Source organism: Cydia splendana, chromosome 10, assembly GCF_910591565.1.
Source record: "Cydia splendana chromosome 10, ilCydSple1.2, whole genome shotgun sequence".
In the NCBI taxonomy this organism is placed as follows: domain Eukaryota; kingdom Metazoa; phylum Arthropoda; class Insecta; order Lepidoptera; family Tortricidae; genus Cydia; species Cydia splendana.
The window spans coordinates 21,764,086-21,786,254 of record NC_085969.1 but is presented as its reverse complement, the minus strand read 5'-3'; the positions used below and the strand labels follow the sequence as shown (position 1 = coordinate 21,786,254).

Sequence of the window (22,169 nt, the reverse complement as noted above, 5' to 3'; positions counted from 1 at the left end):
GACACGGGTATACCGCGATATAATTTCATTATTTTTACCTCAAATCCGACGTTTCAGCTCAGTTGCACCAGCTGTGGTCACTGAAAGACGTCGGAATTTAAGGTAAAAACAATGAAATTATATCGCGGTAGACCCGTTTGTGTAATTAAATATTTACACGCTTTTTATTCTACTTTCTATGATAGGGAATTAAAGCAGCACCCATAAAAGCCAAAAGTCCTTGAGAGATTTGGTTCCGTACGCCTAAACGCGTTATACAGGTTATAAAAAGCTTTGCTCCGAAAATTGGTCTTTTTGGGACGATCTGAATGGAGGATGAGTTGTGCTTAAAGTTATATGCAGTGTTTATGAAGAGTACAGAGAATTTCGTACATTGAACTACTCTCATTTGCTCGCTAAAATAATGTTGCCATTGCACTCGCGCGTTTAATACGAAACGTGATAAAGAATATATTATTATAAGCGATCTGACTGTAAGGGGAGACTGGGAAGTTTTGGTCCTAGCGAAGATTTGGTCATCTAAAGTGTTATTTAGATGAGGCAATTGCCTATTCTGATTTTGACAACGATAGAATAGTTATATGTAGTTAAAAGTGGTATTTTAAAATTTGTTTAAAATGAAATATTATTATAACTTTATATTTTAGGGGGTCATGTCTCCCCTAGAATCAAGTGTCACCAGTCTCCCCTATTATATTTTGTCATTATATCTCTCATACGCTATTAGTCGGTACGGAGAATATCATCATTTGTGCAGCATTCTTGATCAAGTTGATTCCTGTGAAAATTGTGTTCAGTGACAGATGACAATAATGTCTTCAAATAAAAAAAATATGTTTATGTTTTCTATCTCTTTACGTTGACCTTACGGTGGACCTTATGCCTTTTGTAATAAGGTTTACGAACTGTCAGTTAACAATGTGGGCGACCGTTCACATGCGACAGTAATATAATATTACGTGTGAGTAATAAAGACAGATAGTTACAGAGGTCAATGTACGAAATTATACTTGTTCAGTGAAGGCCATTTAGCTTTGAAAATGTGTTATAAATTAACACATATATTTTTTGGGCTTAATTAGTTTCATTTATTACACTATAAATATTCATGTCAATGCCATATTTAGTAGAGATTTTGTGCTCAATTTATTCAAAATGAAATTTTACTAAAAAGCACACCAACGCTTTACATGACATAATATATTTTTCTATATAAAAATATGTAGTCATATTCACGAAATCTCTATTAAAGCCTGTTTCCATGCAGTTTTTTTTGCGATTTTCTGATCAATCTCGAGATACTAAAATCTACGAAAAGTATGAATTAAATTTTAACCTAAGTGATATTTGTGATTCAAAATAGTTTTAACTTTAATCAGTCAATGAATATAAAATCTAAATCATAAAAGATTCAAGATTACGAAAGTTTTCAGATAAAGAAATTTCATTGTAAAAAGATTATACATTCATTCAGACGTTAGAGATAAAAGTATCTCGAGTAATCTTCATCACGACCTACGATAAATCTGACAACATTAAGATAAAGACAGACACACATTCAAAAATATCGATACAAGGCCGATTCTAAATCAACCATTTGTTGTGATTTTGAACTGGTTTTGATGCGACCTTCACGACCGTCTTTGTAATAGGGGGCATTACTGCAATGTTCTGCCGCCAGAGTGCAGCACTAAGCTAGCTAGTAAACCATAAAGTAACTTATACACACTGTGCCTTAAACTGTTTTTTGACAAGTTGATGCATCAAGGCGGTTTGTTAACAAGGGCCTACCGGGAAACGCGAAAATCGAAATTTAGTTATCTGCCTCTTTATCGCTCGAATATGCAAGAGTGGTAGAGAGGTTAGATAACAAAATTTCGATTTCCTTGTTTCGCGATAGACCCCCAGATTGTGATGGATAGTGGTAGTAGCGCCACCTACGCAGAGTTTTGCGTAATATTCCCTATTGGCGCGCATCTCGACTTTCACTTTATTTTGAACCAAGGACCTTGAATCTCACGTGTCAGCGTGACACGCAACTGATTCAAATTTCTAGGTCGTATCAAAATGAGATCAAAACTGTAACAAGTGGTTACATCTGAATGGGCTTCGAGGTGGGTATACAAATATTGGTGCACACAAAATAATCTATACAAAACTATAATAATATATAATTTATAAATAACACTCTAGATATGTTTTTAATACCGATAATCCAAATTTACATCGCTGGTTTAATCCAGCTACTATTTACAACAAAACTAACGCTATTAAATATTCGTTGTACATATAAACTACGTTCGATCCCAGCAAGAAACTTACAAAAACACTAGAAGTTACACGAAGAACCACTAGAAGTTAAAGAAGAAGAACAAAAATTTGAAGCAATACGACCTTGAATTATATCACTCATAATTTTCCGATTCTTTCCCCATAGATATTAAATATTCATAAAACTTTGCAAGCCTGAATTAATTTCAATTCAATTTCGGTTAAATCAGTAAATTTGTATTTTACCCCTTTCTCCAAACGATTACTAGCTAATTGTGCCTTGTAGCGCGTTCGGCTTCCTTTTTGTTGGTTTCCTAACTAGCTTACTTCAAAGGGAAACTCCAAGCTGACTGTTTTTAGGGTTCCGTACCAAAAATGTACAAAAGGAACCCTTATTATTCCTCGTGCAACTTCCAGCGGCTTTTACAGCCTGGCAAAAAAGAGTAGAAATTAAAAAGTGACAACACTGCAGTGTCATCCCGTTCTCTTATATAAATTGATTTGAAGGGGACGACAGTGTTGCCACTCTTTAATTTCTACTCTTTTTTGCCGGGCTGTAGTTGTCACCACGCAAATAAACTTGAGCAAGCATACTCAGAAGTAATAAATCTGATCGCGCGCCTCAAAATGCACGTGCTTCGACACGACCAGCAACCATCAGGCCTGCTTATTCACTCTCTCACTCTCAGGTTCATTGATCTGTGGGATCACTTTAGCGTCTCTGTCGGCTTGGGTGAGCACCTCCTGGACGTGGATTGTGAGCTCGGGCCGAGCTAGCTGGGTGAAGGGGAGTAGCGCGCCGGCCACGTCCATGGTGTTGTTGATGTTGCGGTGCCAGAGCTCTAGCACGACGCTCCGCCGTTGCTACTTGTACCGAGGCGGGCCGAGCCAGCCGCAACCGAATACCTGATCAACAGAAAATAGTTGATAAAGTATGACATTGGAGTGGTCAGTTACCATCAAAAATAAGAGAATGGGAATGTTGAGATACTTTTTAGGTGACGAAAATCAAGATCTTAAAACCAAACAAAGTTTCACAAGTGAAACGTCCAAACGTTAATTTATTTGACTGTAAAAATTTCGGTCTTCGATTTAGAGATAGGGGTTGAGATCAACGTCCTGGATCGTATCTGGTCCAATACATCTCTTTAGCAATTCAGCCAGCTACAGTACAGAATAGTATTTTTAATCAGTTATAATTTTGACGAAGCCTAGATTGATAAAATATATTTTGTAATTTTTCAGTTGCACTGTGCAGGCAAACATGTGAAAACCTGGCTACTTCCACAATATTTCCTAATTTATTTAGGTTACAATTACCTGGCAGACAACCAGTGCCATAAATAGCAGCACCAGCAACGCGAGCACCCCCCACACCACGCCCAGCTGCGTCAGCGCGAACACGTACAGCGTCGGATGGCACCACTTGTTGGGCTCGAAGAGCGTCGGCGCGAAGTCCGGCCACATAATGCCGAGCGTCCAGAGGTTGCCGAATCCAAACCTGGGGAGAAATAGGATTATTAGTTGACCATTTGGTGATATTTTCATTCATATCGGTGTACGTACCTATACAGTCGGATTTAGAAAACGTAAACTGAAATAGATATCATATACGAAATGACCGAGGTCTCTAACGCTCAGTGCTGAGATCAAACCAGCGTCTTCTGCACTCGCGGCAGCTGATGACATAACCACTAGGCCACCCGGTAGTGATGGGCCGTGGGAATTTCCCGGGAACAAGGAATATTCCCATATGGGAAATTCCTGGGAAATTTCCAGTGTTCCTGGGAATATTCATCAAACAGGGGAATATTGAAATATAGATTAAGTGTATTATTACAATTTTAATTAAAGCTAGCTATAACGACAAGTAACTGCGTTTAGTAAAATAAAGTAGCCAAAAACCGTATAATGCAAAGTGGCTTCCCAATAAAAACTTGGAAAGTGGATTTGCTGACAACATTTGCCACTTTGGATGTTTAAAAAAAAAATGGCATCACTTTAAGCCCCCGATGTACCTGAATGCGAAATCTTAACGAAGTCAGACCATTTCGAAATTTTCTCCATACAAATTGATACAATTTTTTTTAAAATTTAAAGAAATTATGTCTACAGTTTTTTTTATTGGATATTTTGATAATGTAATGCAAAAACATTCACAAGAAGCCGTCCTTAACACTCGTATGTAGAAGAGTTTCTTGGTAAAAAGCTTACGGAACTCCACTATTCTTATTAGTGCCTAACTTATTTTGACCCTGATAAAACTGTGATGATTTGTGTCGATTTTGTTGAATAATGACGAATTATTGTGACAAAAAAAATGTTGGCCGGGGAATCATTCCCAGCAACTATGGGAAAATTCCCAGGAAGAATGGGAAAATTCCCGGGAAGAATGGGAAATCTCCCGGGCGTATAGGGAATTTACGTAGGCGGATGAGATCCAGTTTATAATGTTTTTAAAAAATGTTTAAGATGCTAAGTGTTGGCTGAATTTTTGACAATAAAATAGTATATCTATGCGAAATTTCAAAATTCCCCTACTTTCCCTTCATATGGGAAATTTCCCGGGAACGTTTCCGGGAATAATCCCACCTAGGGAATTTTCCGGATTATGGTGGTATCGGTTGAGATTTCTCAAGTACGTACCTAACTAGAAAACGTATTTGTGTTAAATTTTTTCTGAGAAATATAAAGAATACTATAAATCTGACATAGATAGTCGGGACGTCAAAAATATTTATAACTCGAGCTTCGCTGACCGCAGCTGGGCAGGAATACCGATTTATTCTACAAGTACAAAGTAAACAAATTAAGGACTTGAAAAATGTAAAGGTTCATTAAGTTGGACCCACAGGGCCGAGCAAATAAAAGGATTCAGCAATTTGCGCTGAGATTCCGTCAATTCAGCATGAATTTGCAGTTTGAGGGGTACAAGCTCCGTCACTTTTAATTTAAAGCAATGCTCGATCCGAAATCAATCTTGAAAATAAATTTGAAAACACGAAACGCGAACTTGAACGCGTTTTCACTGAGGAGATACGGGAAACTAGTTATGTCTGGGGAAAACGCGTTTTCACGGTGACTATATATCTCTAGGATTTTGTGAATATCTTAAAAATGGTAACCCTAAAGCATAATTCGAATACATATTTATACCTCGCATATTTTGCATTTAATCTTGTCTTATAGAATTGCATTGCGGGGAAACTTACGCGACTTCAAAGTGTTCTCTGCATGCAGACTTGGCATTTTAATCAATTTACTATAGATACACTCAGCCAATCTAGTCTTACGGAATTATATTATGGAGAAATTTATCTGGCTTGAAAGCGGTTCGTACCACTTGAACTATGTATTATTATTTAGATGAATCGAAGACGACGTTATAACCTTATTTATTTACTACATTAAGAAATATTACTTGAACTACTTTTATGAATGAACTGTACGCTGCGTGTAGTGCGTGTCATGCGTGTGCATGTGCAAGTATATAGCATTACAACGTATTAAAACAAGGATATACCTATGTTATTCCTACATATTATCGCAATAAATTTTAAAGAAGTTAAACATTACGCGGCATATAAATACCTACTAAAGTGAACGTAAGATATAAATTTATGCTTGTAAAATAGCAATGTCTTGTGTCTAGTAATTTTATATATTCATGCATATAAATGAATTCAATTTCAAGCAGCTAGCAAGTTCTAAAGTCATTGACTGCAAGCAAACTTGCAATCTATTTAGATGGATCTATTGGCATGTGAATTATCATCTAGCTAGAACGATGTACGAGTATTAACTAACAACACAAACATTGCACGTCAAGGCAAATTAGCGAATCACGGTCTGGCAACTTCTCTAAGTAATATATAATTTCTATGGAAATAGTTACGTAGTGAGTTTGATTTGAGATTGACTTAATATTGCCTTCGGTTTCTGTTATCCGTTGTTCTTGTAATAGGTAACACTATTTAAACTAATTATATCACTACTAATGAATTTAAAATTGCATCCCAATGTTTCAAGCTCTATTATCGCTCGTTGTCAACGGATATTAGACGGGTATTACAAACATATCATAAGATAATAGTCTCTTTCAAAATTACACAGTGAAAAACTTCCCACATACAAATAAATATTACAAAACTAAGTTTCGTTACACATGCTAGATGGGCTGATAAATCTAGTTACACATTACAACTACATATTTGCCCAGTCTTGTGTGTTTCTTTATCAGATCGACCACTGGATCTCAAGCTGGTGGTAAAGTAAAGCCATCCTCAATGTTGGAGTTTAGACTGTTTACATTTTCCCTTCATTGGAGTTTGGTTATATAATTTACTTCCCATTCCCAAACGTTACCGTTTCAATATCCATTTCCAAGTAATAGCCCTATGCCCAACAATGGCAAAAATGTTAGTTTGAGTTGAAAGTCTAATGCAATACTGATACTGATAGCCATAAACAGTTTGAATTTGGAAGTTATCGCAGCTGAATACGGTAAATATTCGAATGACTTTTCTGTCCGTTACTGCTGTTATGTTGTTAGCAACAATTTTGGTGGATTGATTGTGAATAGGGATCGGTCGGAATGGTCTGTTAGTTTGAACATAAGGTTTGGAGAGTAATTTGGGTCGTTATAGAGGTCTAGTGATATGCCTTTTGTGGGATAACTCCCACTTTCACGTTATTGCCTTTTTCAAATTTGATTCCCTCTAGGAAATCGAAACGTGTGTATATTAGGTCACTCATCTCTGTTGACTTTAAAATGTCGATGATATTGACAAACTACGTAAAAATAAATAATTGTTGAAGGCGTCAATCAATACTCGAATAAAAAATAAATTGTAAATAAACACACACAATAAGTACGTCGGCGAGGTATCCGGTTTCAACTTCTTCAAATCAATTTAACGTACTGTTTAAGCCCTCAAAATTCGAACACTAACATCTACTCCCTCCTCCAAGAGTAAGTCGGGTTGCTAAAAACAATTGATATTTCTTCATGTTGTTCGAATTCGAAGTGGCCTCTCTGAGCCACTTTGAGAAAAATAACATTATTTTTAAAAATAGAAATTTAATACAAATTCCCAGGAATGGAATTATCATCAGTAGAAATCTAGTCAAGCTCATAACAGTATTGTATGTATGATGATTGAGGATTGAAGCATGCGGTGGTGTACCTACGAGTATTATTAAATATAGGTATAGAGGTCAAATCTATATGTGTACAAACTTACTTCTATCTAGCTAAATAGCTAGTTAATTACATGAGTTACCTAATGGAAAATGGTATACCGGCAGAAGTTTTTAATGAGCTCCTGCGGTCGTATTTATTCGGTTTTGCGGTTCTGAGCCTCTACCATCAGTTTTAACATTGACATAACGCTCACGTCTACGTAATTTACTTTCTGTACATCTCGCTTGCACTATTGCTCGCATATGCGAGTACGAGCGAGATGCATAGAAAGTAAGTAACGTAAACGTGAGCGTTATGTCAATGTCAAAACTGGTGGTAGCCGTACTGTTCATTCATGAAGGGGTATTGGTTTCATTGAAACGTGATGTTTGTGAGTCGCGGGAATACGCTGTATGTGGAGTTTGATAAATCTGTCTGTCTATTTGTTATCTCTTCAAGCTTAAACCCCTGAACAGATTGAGATGAAAATTGGTATAGAGATAGCTTGAGACACGGGAAAGGATATAGGATAATTTTTATTAATTATAAATATAATCATTATCATCATTCATCGCAGACGAAGTCGTGGGCAGAAGCTATTAGAGTAACGGTGCGTATAACGGAACTTTACACTATAAAGTTCTTTATTATTTCTGGCACCATACAAATTCTAAATTCTCTTTTGAAATTCAAATGCCTCTTGGAATTCCTTTTGCTGACTTCTATTTTCAGTTCGATCCAAAACTTCGATCGATAAACATCTTTTTAACGTAAGTAACGTAAAATATATTTCTAACGTATTGTACTTCCTAAATACGGCTTAAAGTCGCTCATCTAGTAATTGTGATCAAAATATTTATTGAAATAATATATTAAGTGCTGTGCAGTGCTGTAGTGCTCATTTAGTGGCCCAGACTACCTACTTCATAAAGGCACATATTGTAAGTTTTAATAATGTTTAAGTAATCCACGAAAGTGTTCATATGTGTTATTTAGTCAGAGGGTTAACACTTGACCTGTATTGTTACAGGTGCCTTTTTATCTCAATAAATATATACCCATCGCCGTCCCTGGTACCTGCATTTTTATTACAACACCCTGTTGAGTGAGACTCCTCCCAGCTGCCCCCTCACATATAGTATAAATAAAAAATGTATTTATTTAAAAAAACAACTAAGTAGTCTTTGAACCCACGTTCCAAAATATTTATCAATGTAACCTTTATTAACAAAAGAATCCTAGAAACAGGCTTATCATTATATCCTATTATCGGGGAGCGATCCTATTCGACGTAAAACCCCTAAAACTCCCCCGGCCAATCCTATTTGTATACACAACTCGGATGTCAAAGGCCGGGTATTGTTGACGTAAGCCTTATATTCGGTGTTTTAATAGGCTATACCTACACACCGTTATGAATAAAATAATAACATCCAAGTAAAATAATATTTACATAATATGTAGACGAGAGATCGATTCTGTTTAGACAATTTGATATGGTTTTCATCATTTTGATACGACCTTGACCATGAGTATTGATAAATTATGTACGTAGAAAGGGTTTCGGCCAGAATACCTTCGGCAGACTAGTACATATTATGTAATTCAATATAAATGTTTGATACCGAACTTTTGTGACTAATTTCATGTTTGTATCTGGCAAGCTGACTCACAATCAGTTATCCTATATTAATACTCCATGAGAAATATTGTCAAGGTATACGCCAGTATTTTCCGAAACACTGACATCAGAAGTAGATCTTCTAGCAAGCTGTGCCCACAGTAACCAACCTTCACATCAAAGATAGGTCAATATCTTTTTCTGGGCAATATCTTTTTCACGTCGCCATTGGACCTACAAGCAACCCTGGCAGTCAGTAAATCAAAAATAGGTACTTACCATCCCATGAGGAATATCGTCAAGGTATAGCCCAGTATTTTCTCTGGCACGCTGGCATCAGACGTCGAAGATCTGCTTGCAAGCTGAGCCCACAGCAGCCAGCAGATGCCGGCGCCGCCCGCCGCGCCGCCGACCACCATGTACACAGGGATCCTAGGCTCAGCGGGGCAGTCGCGGATGTATTGAACACCTGCAGAGTACAACAGAACTTGAGTATACAGCATAGATAAAGGTTACATCCCTATTGTGACTGCAGCAGCACGAAACGCCTATGTCAGTGTCAATTTTCTTGACAAATTGAGTTACAGTCGTTGCCAGATGGCTGACTCGATTGAAGCGCTCAAATCTGGCTCGTTTTATGAAGGACATTGACAGTGACTTTTATCATGCTATTTGCAAAGCCGTAGCACCATTTTTTAATGCGCTGTTTGGTATAGGGACCGTGCGCGTTGGAAGGTCTGCCAACTCTGCCATCTTGTGGCCTGAATAGGAAACATATGTGCACATGTACATTGCCATTGCCAGGTGTGGCTCACTCCGCGATTTCGTCGCTTTGCAACAGGTAGCTACAAGTACATCCGTTCCACACCAATTTTGGTGGCTAGCCATAAGCCGCGCGTGGCGCTGTCGCCACCTAGCGGCCATATCTGTCCCGATCGTAACAGACGCGTTTTGTTAGAGAGTGAGTCTTCTGTACCTAGTACTATTATTTATTCTGTGCCATTGCAAAGCAAGTGCTACCATCTCGTCGGTACGTTTCCTTGTGCAAAGTAGATAGGTTCTGCCATCTTGTGGGCTACATCAGAAGCATAAACGACACATTAACGCCTCGCGCCAAAAATCTGACGGCTCCTATGCTGTCCCCTATAGTTCAAGCACGGGGCCTATATAGAAATACACTGTATTATTTTCATTGTATGTCAGGGATCTTGAAGTTTATGGTGAATAATTTCATGAATGATTGAGACTAAACCTCCCGTCCGTTTAGTATTTCACTGTTGATTGTTGCTCTACATAATAGATCGCGCCGGAATTACGGCTTCAGTCCGCGTCCGGAATACATTATTAGCCTGAAACTGTAATTTCAGTGCAATGGACCATTGGCACGCCCTTTGCTTTTGAAATTGCATGAATAGTGAGATTACAGAGTTCCGTTTGAAATCAAATAATATATGATACGAGTAGTAAGCTCAAAATTAAATTGAAATGATTAGATTATTGAACATGCCGTTCCCTAGTATAATCACTACACCTTATAAAACAAAATCCCCCGCCGCGTCTGTCTGTTTGTGTGTTTGTTCGCGATTAACTCAAAAACTACTGAACAGATTTTCACGCAGTTTTCACCTATCAATAGAATGATTCTTGAGGAAGGTTTAGGTGTATAATTTGTTAACCCATGCGAAGCCGGGCGGGTCGTAATCCCTGTGTAGTTACAACAAACTAAAGACTTAATCGAACGGAGCAAATGTTTTGCTTCCAGTCGATTTGTTGAGGGCAAATGTTTGCGATACAGCCCCCGGCACCGGCACGCGACACCGGCAATCAGGCCAGCTCGACGCAGTGCTAATAACAAAATTTCCATTGCTTTTATTTTGTATTCGATAAAGAACAGAAAAAAAAAACAAATCGGAAAAGGCAGTCAGACCAACATACGATTTTTGTTGAAGTGAAAACTTCTTTAGCGGCGCTTCTTTTTGTGACGGGGAAAAAATGTTAAACTCGCGAGAGCGTAAGACGTAACCCTCTCTTTCTACCGCGCGGGGAAAATGTATGCCTGAGCCTGCTGTTTCGTTTAGGCGGCGCAGGGCGCTTGCGTGACGTCACGTGTGACGGACACTGTCACAATGTCATTGAGTTTTTCTTTTTTGATTTAAATGCCATCTAGTGAGTTTCCCTCAAACTGGTACTAATATAACTCTAGTACTCACAGTGATGTGCTTAGGGGTTTCAAGTAATGCGACGCAATAACGCTAGATGGCGTTAACCTCAATTATACATAGTGCTTTAGTGCTGCAGATATTTTGCACAGGCGCTGTTATTAATATTTTGAGTTACAATGTCATTGACTTTTCACTTCTGCCGGCACTCCCGGAGTGCAACCCGTTGTTTTTTCCAAACAGAAACTAACAGGCCAATTTGAACGTGCGGCTTACTTTATAACGATATCTGAATGATGTCAGTTAGTTATTATTCGCGCGTGCGTTTCGCTCTCGCCGATACACGTTCGGACAAGTCCGAGCTAAATTTGACTAACTTGACGTTATACAGATATCATTTAACATTAACAATATAACATGATCCAATACTTATTGAATTTACAGCTAACAAAAAAACACTTTAAATAAAAAAAAAAAAAGATGTTAAAGATAAGATATTATTAATAACTAGCTGTGCCCGCGGCTCCGCCCCCGTGGAATTCGGTCTGTGTCAGTAAGCGGCTAATTTCTAATCCTAATTTCTCTCCCTCTCCCCTGGAGGCGAAATTTTTTCGGTATAAATAGGCAATTTGATAGACAGTTGTACATTTTTACTTTTAGTATGGAAATCAGTCACATCATTTTATCCGGAAATTGACAGTGCTGCAGCAGTAACGTTGCAACAGAGTAATGCTGCTGCAGTCAATATATATTAGAAAGTGATTAAAAATGCGAGCGTAGCGAGCGCGAAAATATTTCGATATTAAAACGCAATTTGATAGACAGTTCTACATTTTTACTTTTAGTATGGAAATCAGTCACATCATTTTATTCGGAAATTGACAGTGCTGCAGCAGTAACGTTGCAACAGAGTAAAGCTGCTGCAGTCGCCATATATTAGAAAGTGATTAAAAACGCGAGCGAAGCGAGCGCGAAAATTTTTCGATATTAAAACGCAATTTGATAGACTGTTGTACATTTTTACTTTTAGTATGGAAATCAGTAACATCATTTTATCACGAAAATTGACAGTGCTGCAGCAGTAACGTTGCAACAGAGTAATGCAGCTGCAGTCGCCATATATTAGAAAGTGATTAAAAACGCGAGCGAAGCGAGCGCGAAAATTTTTCGATATAAAAACGCAATTTGATAGACAGTTGTACATTTTTACTTTTAGTATGGAAATCAGTCACATCATTATATCACGAAAATTTACAGTGCTACAGCAGTAACGTTGCAACAGAGTAATGCTGCTGCAGTCGCCATATCTTATAATGTTATCTAAAACGCGAGCGAAGCGAGCGCGAAATTTTTTCAGTATAAATAGGCAATTTGATAGACAGTTGTAAATTTTTACTTTTAGTATGGAAATCAGTCACATCGTTTTATAACGAAAATTGACAGTGCTGCAGCAGCAACTTTGCAACAGAGTAATGCTGCTGCAGTCGCTATATATTAGAAAGTGATTAAAAACACGAGCGAAGCGAGCGCGAAAATATTTCGATATAAAAACGCAATTTGATAGACAGTTGTACATTTTTACTTTTAGTATGGAAATGAGTCACATCATTTTATCACGAAAATTGACAGTGCTACAGCAATAACGTTGTAACAGAGTAATGCTGCTGCAGTCGCCATATCTTAGAAAGTTATTGAAAAAGCGAGCGAAGCGAGCGCGAAAATTTTTCGATATAAAAACGCAATTTGATAGACAGTTGTACATTTTTACTTTTAGTATGGAAATGAGTCACATCATTTTATCACGAAAATTGACAGTGCTACAGCAATAACGTTGTAACAGAGTAATGCTGCTGCAGTCGCCATATCTTAGAAAGTTATTGAAAAAGCGAGCGAAGCGAGCGCGAAAATTTTTCGATATAAAAACGCAATTTGATAGACAGTTGTACATTTTTACTTTTAGTATGGAAATGAGTCACATCATTTTATCACGAAAATTGACAGTGCTACAGCAATAACGTTGTAACAGAGTAATGCTGCTGCAGTCGCCATATCTTAGAAAGTTATTGAAAAAGCGAGCGAAGCGAGCGCGAAAATTTTTCGATATTAAAACGCAATTTGATAGACTGTTGTACATTTTTACTTTTAGTATGGAAATCAGTAACATCATTTTATCACGAAAATTGACAGTGCTGCAGCAGTAACGTTGCAACAGAGTAATGCAGCTGCAGTCGCCATATATTAGAAAGTGATTAAAAACGCGAGCGAAGCGAGCGCGAAAATTTTTCGATATAAAAACGCAATTTGATAGACAGTTGTACATTTTTACTTTTAGTATGGAAATCAGTCACATCATTATATCACGAAAATTTACAATGCTACAGCAGTAACTTTGCAACAGAGTAATGCTGCTGCAGTCGCTATATATTAGAAAGTGATTAAAAACACGAGCGAAGCGAGCGCGAAAATATTTCGATATAAAAACGCAATTTGATAGACAGTTGTACATTTTTACTTTTAGTATGGAAATGAGTCACATCATTTTATCACGAAAATTGACAGTGCTACAGCAATAACGTTGTAACAGAGTAATGCTGCTGCAGTCGCCATATCTTAGAAAGTTATTGAAAAAGCGAGCGAAGCGAGCGCGAAAATTTTTCGATATAAAAACGCAATTTGATAGACAGTTGTACATTTTTACTTTTAGTATGGAAATCAGTCACATCATTATATCACGAAAATGTACAGTGCTACAGCAGTAACGTTGCAACAGAGTAATGCTGCTGCAGTCGCCATATCTTAGAAAGTGATCGAAAACGCGAGCGAAGCGAGCGCGAAATTTTTTCAGTATAAATAGGCAATTTGATAGACAGTTGTAAATTTTTACTTTTAGTATGGAAATCAGTCACATCGTTTTATAACGAAAATTGACAGTGCTGCAGCAGCAACTTTGCAACAGAGTAATGCTGCTGCAGTCGCTATATATTAGAAAGTGATTAAAAACACGAGCGAAGCGAGCGCGAAAATATTTCGATATAAAAACGCAATTTGATAGACAGTTGTACATTTTTACTTTTAGTATGGAAATGAGTCACATCATTTTATCACGAAAATTGACAGTGCTACAGCAATAACTTTGTAACAGAGTAATGCTGCTGCAGTCGCCATATCTTAGAATGTTATTTAAAAAGCGAGCTAAGCGAGCGCGAAAATTTTTCGATATAAAAACGCAATTTGATAGACAGTTGTACATTTTTACTTTTAGTATGGAAATGAGTCACATCATTTTATCACGAAAATTGACAGTGCTACAGCAATAACGTTGTAACAGAGTAATGCTGCTGCAGTCGCCATATCTTAGAAAGTTATTGAAAAAGCGAGCGAAGCGAGCGCGAAAATTTTTCGATATAAAAACGCAATTTGATAGACAGTTGTACATTTTTACTTTTAGTATGGAAATGAGTCACATCATTTTATCACGAAAATTGACAGTGCTACAGCAATAACGTTGTAACAGAGTAATGCTGCTGCAGTCGCCATATCTTAGAAAGTTATTGAAAAAGCGAGCGAAGCGAGCGCGAAAATTTTTCGATATTAAAACGCAATTTGATAGACTGTTGTACATTTTTACTTTTAGTATGGAAATCAGTAACATCATTTTATCACGAAAATTGACAGTGCTGCAGCAGTAACGTTGCAACAGAGTAATGCAGCTGCAGTCGCCATATATTAGAAAGTGATTAAAAACGCGAGCGAAGCGAGCGCGAAAATTTTTCGATATAAAAACGCAATTTGATAGACAGTTGTACATTTTTACTTTTAGTATGGAAATCAGTCACATCATTATATCACGAAAATTTACAGTGCTACAGCAGTAACTTTGCAACAGAGTAATGCTGCTGCAGTCGCTATATATTAGAAAGTGATTAAAAACACGAGCGAAGCGAGCGCGAAAATATTTCGATATAAAAACGCAATTTGATAGACAGTTGTACATTTTTACTTTTAGTATGGAAATGAGTCACATCATTTTATCACGAAAATTGACAGTGCTACAGCAATAACGTTGTAACAGAGTAATGCTGCTGCAGTCGCCATATCTTAGAAAGTTATTGAAAAAGCGAGCGAAGCGAGCGCGAAAATTTTTCGATATAAAAACGCAATTTGATAGACAGTTGTACATTTTTACTTTTAGTATGGAAATCAGTCACATCATTATATCACGAAAATTTACAGTGCTACAGCAGTAACGTTGCAACAGAGTAATGCTGCTGCAGTCGCCATATCTTAGAAAGTGATCGAAAACGCGAGCGAAGCGAGCGCGAAATTTTTTCAGTATAAATAGGCAATTTGATAGACAGTTGTAAATTTTTACTTTTAGTATGGAAATCAGTCACATCGTTTTATAACGAAAATTGACAGTGCTGCAGCAGCAACTTTGCAACAGAGTAATGCTGCTGCAGTCGCTATATATTAGAAAGTGATTAAAAACACGAGCGAAGCGAGCGCGAAAATATTTCGATATAAAAACGCAATTTGATAGACAGTTGTACATTTTTACTTTTAGTATGGAAATGAGTCACATCATTTTATCACGAAAATTGACAGTGCTACAGCAATAACGTTGTAACAGAGTAATGCTGCTGCAGTCGCCATATCTTAGAAAGTTATTGAAAAAGCGAGCGAAGCGAGCGCGAAAATTTTTCGATATAAAAACGCAATTTGATAGACAGTTGTACATTTTTACTTTTAGTATGGAAATGAGTCACATCATTTTATCACGAAAATTGACAGTGCTACAGCAATAACGTTGTAACAGAGTAATGCTGCTGCAGTCGCCATATCTTAGAAAGTTATTGAAAAAGCGAGCGAAGCGAGCGCGAAAATTTTTCGATATAAAAACGCAATTTGATAGACAGTTGTACATTTTTACTTTTAGTATGGAAATGAGTCACATCATTTTATCACGAAAATTGACAGTGCTACAGCAATAACGTTGTAACAGAGTAATGCTGCTGCAGTCGCCATATCTTAGAAAGTTATTGAAAAAGCGAGCGAAGCGAGCGCGAAAATTTTTCGATATTAAAACGCAATTTGATAGACTGTTGTACATTTTTACTTTTAGTATGGAAATCAGTAACATCATTTTATCACGAAAATTGACAGTGCTGCAGCAGTAACGTTGCAACAGAGTAATGCAGCTGCAGTCGCCATATATTAGAAAGTGATTAAAAACGCGAGCGAAGCGAGCGCGAAAATTTTTCGATATAAAAACGCAATTTGATAGACAGTTGTACATTTTTACTTTTAGTATGGAAATCAGTCACATCATTATATCACGAAAATTTACAGTGCTACAGCAGTAACGTTGCAACAGAGTAATGCTGCTGCAGTCGCCATATCTTAGAAAGTGATCGAAAACGCGAGCGAAGCGAGCGCGAAATTTTTTCAGTATAAATAGGCAATTTGATAGACAGTTGTAAATTTTTACTTTTAGTATGGAAATCAGTCACATCGTTTTATAACGAAAATTGACAGTGCTGCAGCAGCAACTTTGCAACAGAGTAATGCTGCTGCAGTCGCTATATATTAGAAAGTGATTAAAAACACGAGCGAAGCGAGCGCGAAAATATTTCGATATAAAAACGCAATTTGATAGACAGTTGTACATTTTTACTTTTAGTATGGAAATGAGTCACATCATTTTATCACGAAAATTGACAGTGCTACAGCAATAACGTTGTAACAGAGTAATGCTGCTGCAGTCGCCATATCTTAGAAAGTTATTGAAAAAGCGAGCGAAGCGAGCGCGAAAATTTTTCGATATAAAAACGCAATTTGATAGACAGTTGTACATTTTTACTTTTAGTATGGAAATGAGTCACATCATTTTATCACGAAAATTGACAGTGCTACAGCAATAACGTTGTAACAGAGTAATGCTGCTGCAGTCGCCATATCTTAGAAAGTTATTGAAAAAGCGAGCGAAGCGAGCGCGAAAATTTTTCGATATAAAAACGCAATTTGATAGACAGTTGTACATTTTTACTTTTAGTATGGAAATCAGTCACATCATTTTATCCGGAAATTGACAGTGCTGCAGCAGTAACGTTGCAACAGAGTAATGCTGCTGCAGTGGCTATATATTAGAAAGTGATTAAAAACGCGAGCGAAGCGAGCGCGACAATTTTTCGATATAAAAACGCAATTTGATAGACAGTTGTACATTTTTACTTTTAGTATGGAAATTAGTCACATCATTTTATCACGAAAATTGACAGTGCTACAGCTGTAACGTTGCAACAGAGTAATGCTGGTGCAGTCGCCATATCTTAGAAAGTTATTGAAAACGCGAGCGAAGCGAGCGCGAACATTTTTCGATATATTATTAATTTATTAAATCAACGTAATTATTCAATTATTTTTGTTGATATCCGTGTCTTCTAAACTTAGAGTTAATTTGGCAAAATCTTTCCTCGGTGGCTTATTCTTGTCACAACGTATTAAATTCAGCTCCATCTGTTAGTTTACCAGGGTAGGTACTCAATAGTGGTAGCACATATTTGAAAAAAGTTTGCCCCTCCTTCCTAAGTAGCGCCATAAGATTCAGGGGCAAACTTAAGTCAATCGTGTGTTGTGGCTACCCCCCCTTTTAGGGGTTGAATTTTTATAGCCTATAACCTGGCCGGGGATTATCTCGACAGATTAGTAAAGTTTTCATCAAAATCCGTTCAGCCGTTTTCACGTGATGCGCGTTCAAATAAACAGACAAACAGATAAACAGATAAACAGACAAACAGACAAAAATTCTATAAACTTTTGGAACGTGTTCTGTTATCGATTCTAAGTATCCCCAGCCAACTTTTTTTCAAATATCTTCCATGTACAGACTTTCGACCGTCTTCAGCTTTATTATATGTATATGTATAGATAGAAGATATGTATTATAGGTATCAAAAAAAATCTATATTCGATATCGTTTTGATGTCAGGTCAGGCAAGTTCGAATTGGCCTGGGGGTCTACGGGATATATAATCGTATAATAAATCTGCGTGGGTCTCAGTTGATGAGTCATGTTATAAGTTTGTTTGAGTTTTAATGAATTCGGGATGTAAAGGGTAGTTATTCATACCTAGATATTTTGTAAAGGATTTATTTATAACGAAGTATTAAATTTATTTTCCTGTTTTAATAGATCAGATTTACATAGGTACACGTACTTTGTTTATATATTTAATTAATAGGAATGAAAAAGTTTTATATAGGTACCTAATAAAAACTATCTCTGTCCTTCCTCAAGGCTCAAACAATCTTCATATATATCTAAATCGGTCCAGTTTCAAACTTATAATTATATTTATGTACGCTTTATTGCACGATGTAAAATTGTACACAAAAATTTTGTAGGAGATTCCAAATATTTTTTAAAGTTTATATAAATTCTACGCAAAATTCCCGACATCGCTTCAACGTCATTTAATAATAATAATAAGTAATCCGTCAAAACCCGCAGATGAAAATATGTCAACATTAACGTTTTGACGTTACGTTGACGTGGCGTGTGAGTGGCAGCTATTGTTTTTGACGGAGCGCCCATAACGAGAAAGCTTATTCACAATTTTACTTTATTAGTGAGAAAAAATGTATAATGTAAGTAAATCAGCATCAATAGCAGCGAATGAATCAATTCGCCAGAAATATCCATATAATTTTTCCTTCAAGCTTTTAAATTTCAACTTTATGTTTTTTCAATTGAACTATTTATTTATTCATAAAAACAAAGAAATAAATAAACAAACATAACAAAACTTATAAAACCTACAGATAAAAAAATTGCCCCAATTTGTTTTTTCTAACGCTAATCTGTCTGATTGTTGGTCTGATCCTATAGTCTGTGCGGAAAGAGAAGAGTCGTGAAATGTATGGGGCCTAATACATTCTACGATACGTCTAGTGAGGGAAGTAGTGTCACCCAATGTATGGGACGTGTAAATTTTGGTAACGAATGAATTCACTTGGCACAGATGTAGTATACGTGAAGCTAAGCCAATCCAGTCCGGTAGCCATCCGCCACCCCCTGGTGGGTAGGCAGGGGGGCAACCAAAGTTACACGCCGCATATCGGCTTCTATTTACCTACCACCTCGAGTTTGGTATAATTTCCAGATAAATCGGGCATGAGGAATTAATTTTTGTACAGTTTAATAGAAAAAATAAAAATATTGACGAACAAATCACAATCGGTTTGCAATTTTTGTTATTCAACTATTACTATTATCAGCCGACACTATAAATTCTAGAAAGTTGAAATTTGCACACCATGTTACATTTATAATGTGTACAAGAGATAAGAAGCGATTTTGAAAAATTCAACCCCTAAGGGGGTTGAAAAGGGGATGAAAGTTTGTATGGGGTTCATGTTTTATTTTAAGCTAGGAATTTCAAACTTCGTAAAAGATACTTCGTTGAATTACAAGAAAAATAATTTCACCGTTTTTAATAATTCATCCTCTAACGGCGTTAAAAAGGAGTTGAAAGCTTGAATCCATTACAAATTACTTTGACTGCCCCCCCTGCCTACCTGCCAGGGGGTGGCGGATGTCTACCGGGCTCAATTAGCTTAGCTTTACGTATATTACATCGGTGCTAAGTGAATTCATCCGATACCAAAATTTGCACCTTATGACAGTTAATTAACTGTCTGTCATACTTCCCGGGCTAGTCACTTTCCGCACAGACTCTATAAATATAACAAATTTGTTTTACGAGCATAATAATAATTTAATAAAAATATTCGTTCTATTATCAAACCCAAAATAATCAAAATGGACGTAAATTTTATTTCGTTGAAAATCCGGGGCGTAATTAAGTTGCGTAATCTGAATATATGCTAAACTAGGGTGTATAAAAAGTACAATAAAAGATTGGATGACCTTTCCGAAGTACATTTGGTTGAGTGAAAACTCAATCAATACCTAGGTATAGGACAATTTGAAAGTGAATTACAGTCATTAGTGTCATTACTTTCATTTGCTACTTCGCTTAACTTTTCTATTAAGAACATACCTACTTTATTTTATTATCTATCTAGGTAATCCCTATCTCTGATGCGATAATGGTATTTTTCATCACATTTGCGCTAATAATAATTATGTATGGAGATGGAGCCTTCTTAAATTACTCATACGTAATCTTCTACTAGTATCTTCTTCTTCAACCTAGCGTTTTCCCGGTCTAGCGCCAGGGTCCGCTTTCCTGCTCAATCTTCTCCACTTTGCCCGGTTTTCGGCATCCTCAGGTGTTAGATTGTGCTCTTTCATATCCGCTGTCACGACGTCCAGCCAGCGCTTCTTCTTCTACTAGTATATCCGTCGAAAATATGTGGTATAACTTCCTAAACGCTGTCCAATCAAACTGAATCCTCCTATTGGCTTCCTTTTCGAAGTTGTGTCTACTTGAACTGAGTGTTTATAGCCAAATGGTAAGCTTATAGTAGAAACTTGTTTTTATAATTTTATTATAAAAACAATGTTTTATATTTATTATGTACGTTTGTCGAAATTTTTTGCTTTATTTTTCTCTTTCATTATGATTTTATTGAATATATTTCAACTAATAAAATTTTGATTAGTTGAAATATATAACTGTTGCATTAATTTTAAAACTTTGGTCCTATAAAAGCCTACACTTATAATATAATGATAAAGACGAATTTTACCAAGTGAAAAAAGTTATTTTCACCACACCAGCTCGTAAAGGCTCGCTTTATTCTTCAAAAACTGATATGAATGTTGCATTTTATACACAAGATTTGCAAAGTAATTTGATGCAAAGGTTTAAGGTTTTTCCTTATAATATGGTTGGCTGGTTGAACTGACTTTTAAGTGTTGATTTTGAGTGATAAATATTTAAAAACGTTCATTTGTATTTGATGTGTAATGTTTTATTCGTGACTCACTCGGTAGCCACGCTTAAGAGATCAATAGGGATATTAGCACTAAGAATAAGAAAAATACACAAGTAAGTATAACGGGTTAGCACTGATTGACTAGCACGTTATCTTTTCGCGGATTAGCGAAGTAATATTTTGGTTTTAATTAGCACTAAGAGTTAAACAATAGCTTTGCAAAACAAACAAATATTGTTATACATTAAGTAGTTATATTATAAGCAGACCAAAAAAGCGAATGCTCGATGTCGTGAAAGCAGATGAGCGTGGACGGGCTCACACGAGACGACGCCCAGGATCGTGCAAAGTGGAGGAAATCAAGTAGGAAAGCGGACCCTGGCAAAGGCCGGGATAACGCTAGGTAGAAGAAGAAGAAGATTAAGTAGTTATATTGATTAAAGACACTAAAATACGAAAAAACAGTAAAATAAAATAAAGAATTTCTGAACGAGGGTTAAGAAATGTAATCTGTCTGAGTCGCCTACAAAATGTATTGTTCATTCGATAGGACTAGTTTAGATTTATAGGCAGCAATAAGCTTTTGTTTTTAGTATATATTTACATGTGTTCATCCCACGTTTCATGAATTTAACCATTTCGTTATAAAATGAGAGCGTGACTGCGGTTGTATGGGAGCGGCTCTTTGCCGGCGGGTTTTTGTGATTTATTTTCACGGTTTGCTGTGCAAAATATGTAAGGTAGGTGAGTGGCATATTCCTACATATTATAAAAATAGTAAATAAATATTTATTTATTGTTACATTACCGCCTTAAATTACGTATATATGAGAAATTTATTTAAGTATCCATCAAAAATGTAAAATTATAAAAAAAATCCTACATATAATAAATAATAGAATATAAAAATGTACCTAAGCTACCTATTAAAAATACTTAGTTCATATTTTATTACCGTCTCGTAAAATATTAAACAATTGGAAAGTTCATTAATTTAATAATTAAAATTTTCAATCAGCTCTAAAGAAAATCC

The 22,169-nt window shown here is 36.5% G+C and overlaps 1 protein-coding gene across 1 annotated transcript in view; it reads right to left on the bottom strand.

Moving 5' to 3' along the window:
• Positions 1 to 2,835: 2,835 nt before the first annotated feature.
• Positions 2,836 to 22,169, bottom strand: part of LOC134794422 (uncharacterized) — a 32,871-nt gene continuing 13,537 nt past the window's right edge. The window contains exons 5-7 of the mRNA XM_063766233.1: positions 9,354 to 9,543; positions 3,592 to 3,772; positions 2,836 to 3,177 (exon numbers count right to left, since the gene is read on the bottom strand). Coding sequence (XP_063622303.1) covers positions 3,136 to 3,177; positions 3,592 to 3,772; positions 9,354 to 9,543 — 413 coding nt within the window. The 3' untranslated portion in view covers positions 2,836 to 3,135. The remainder of the gene's footprint in view (positions 3,178 to 3,591; positions 3,773 to 9,353; positions 9,544 to 22,169) is intronic.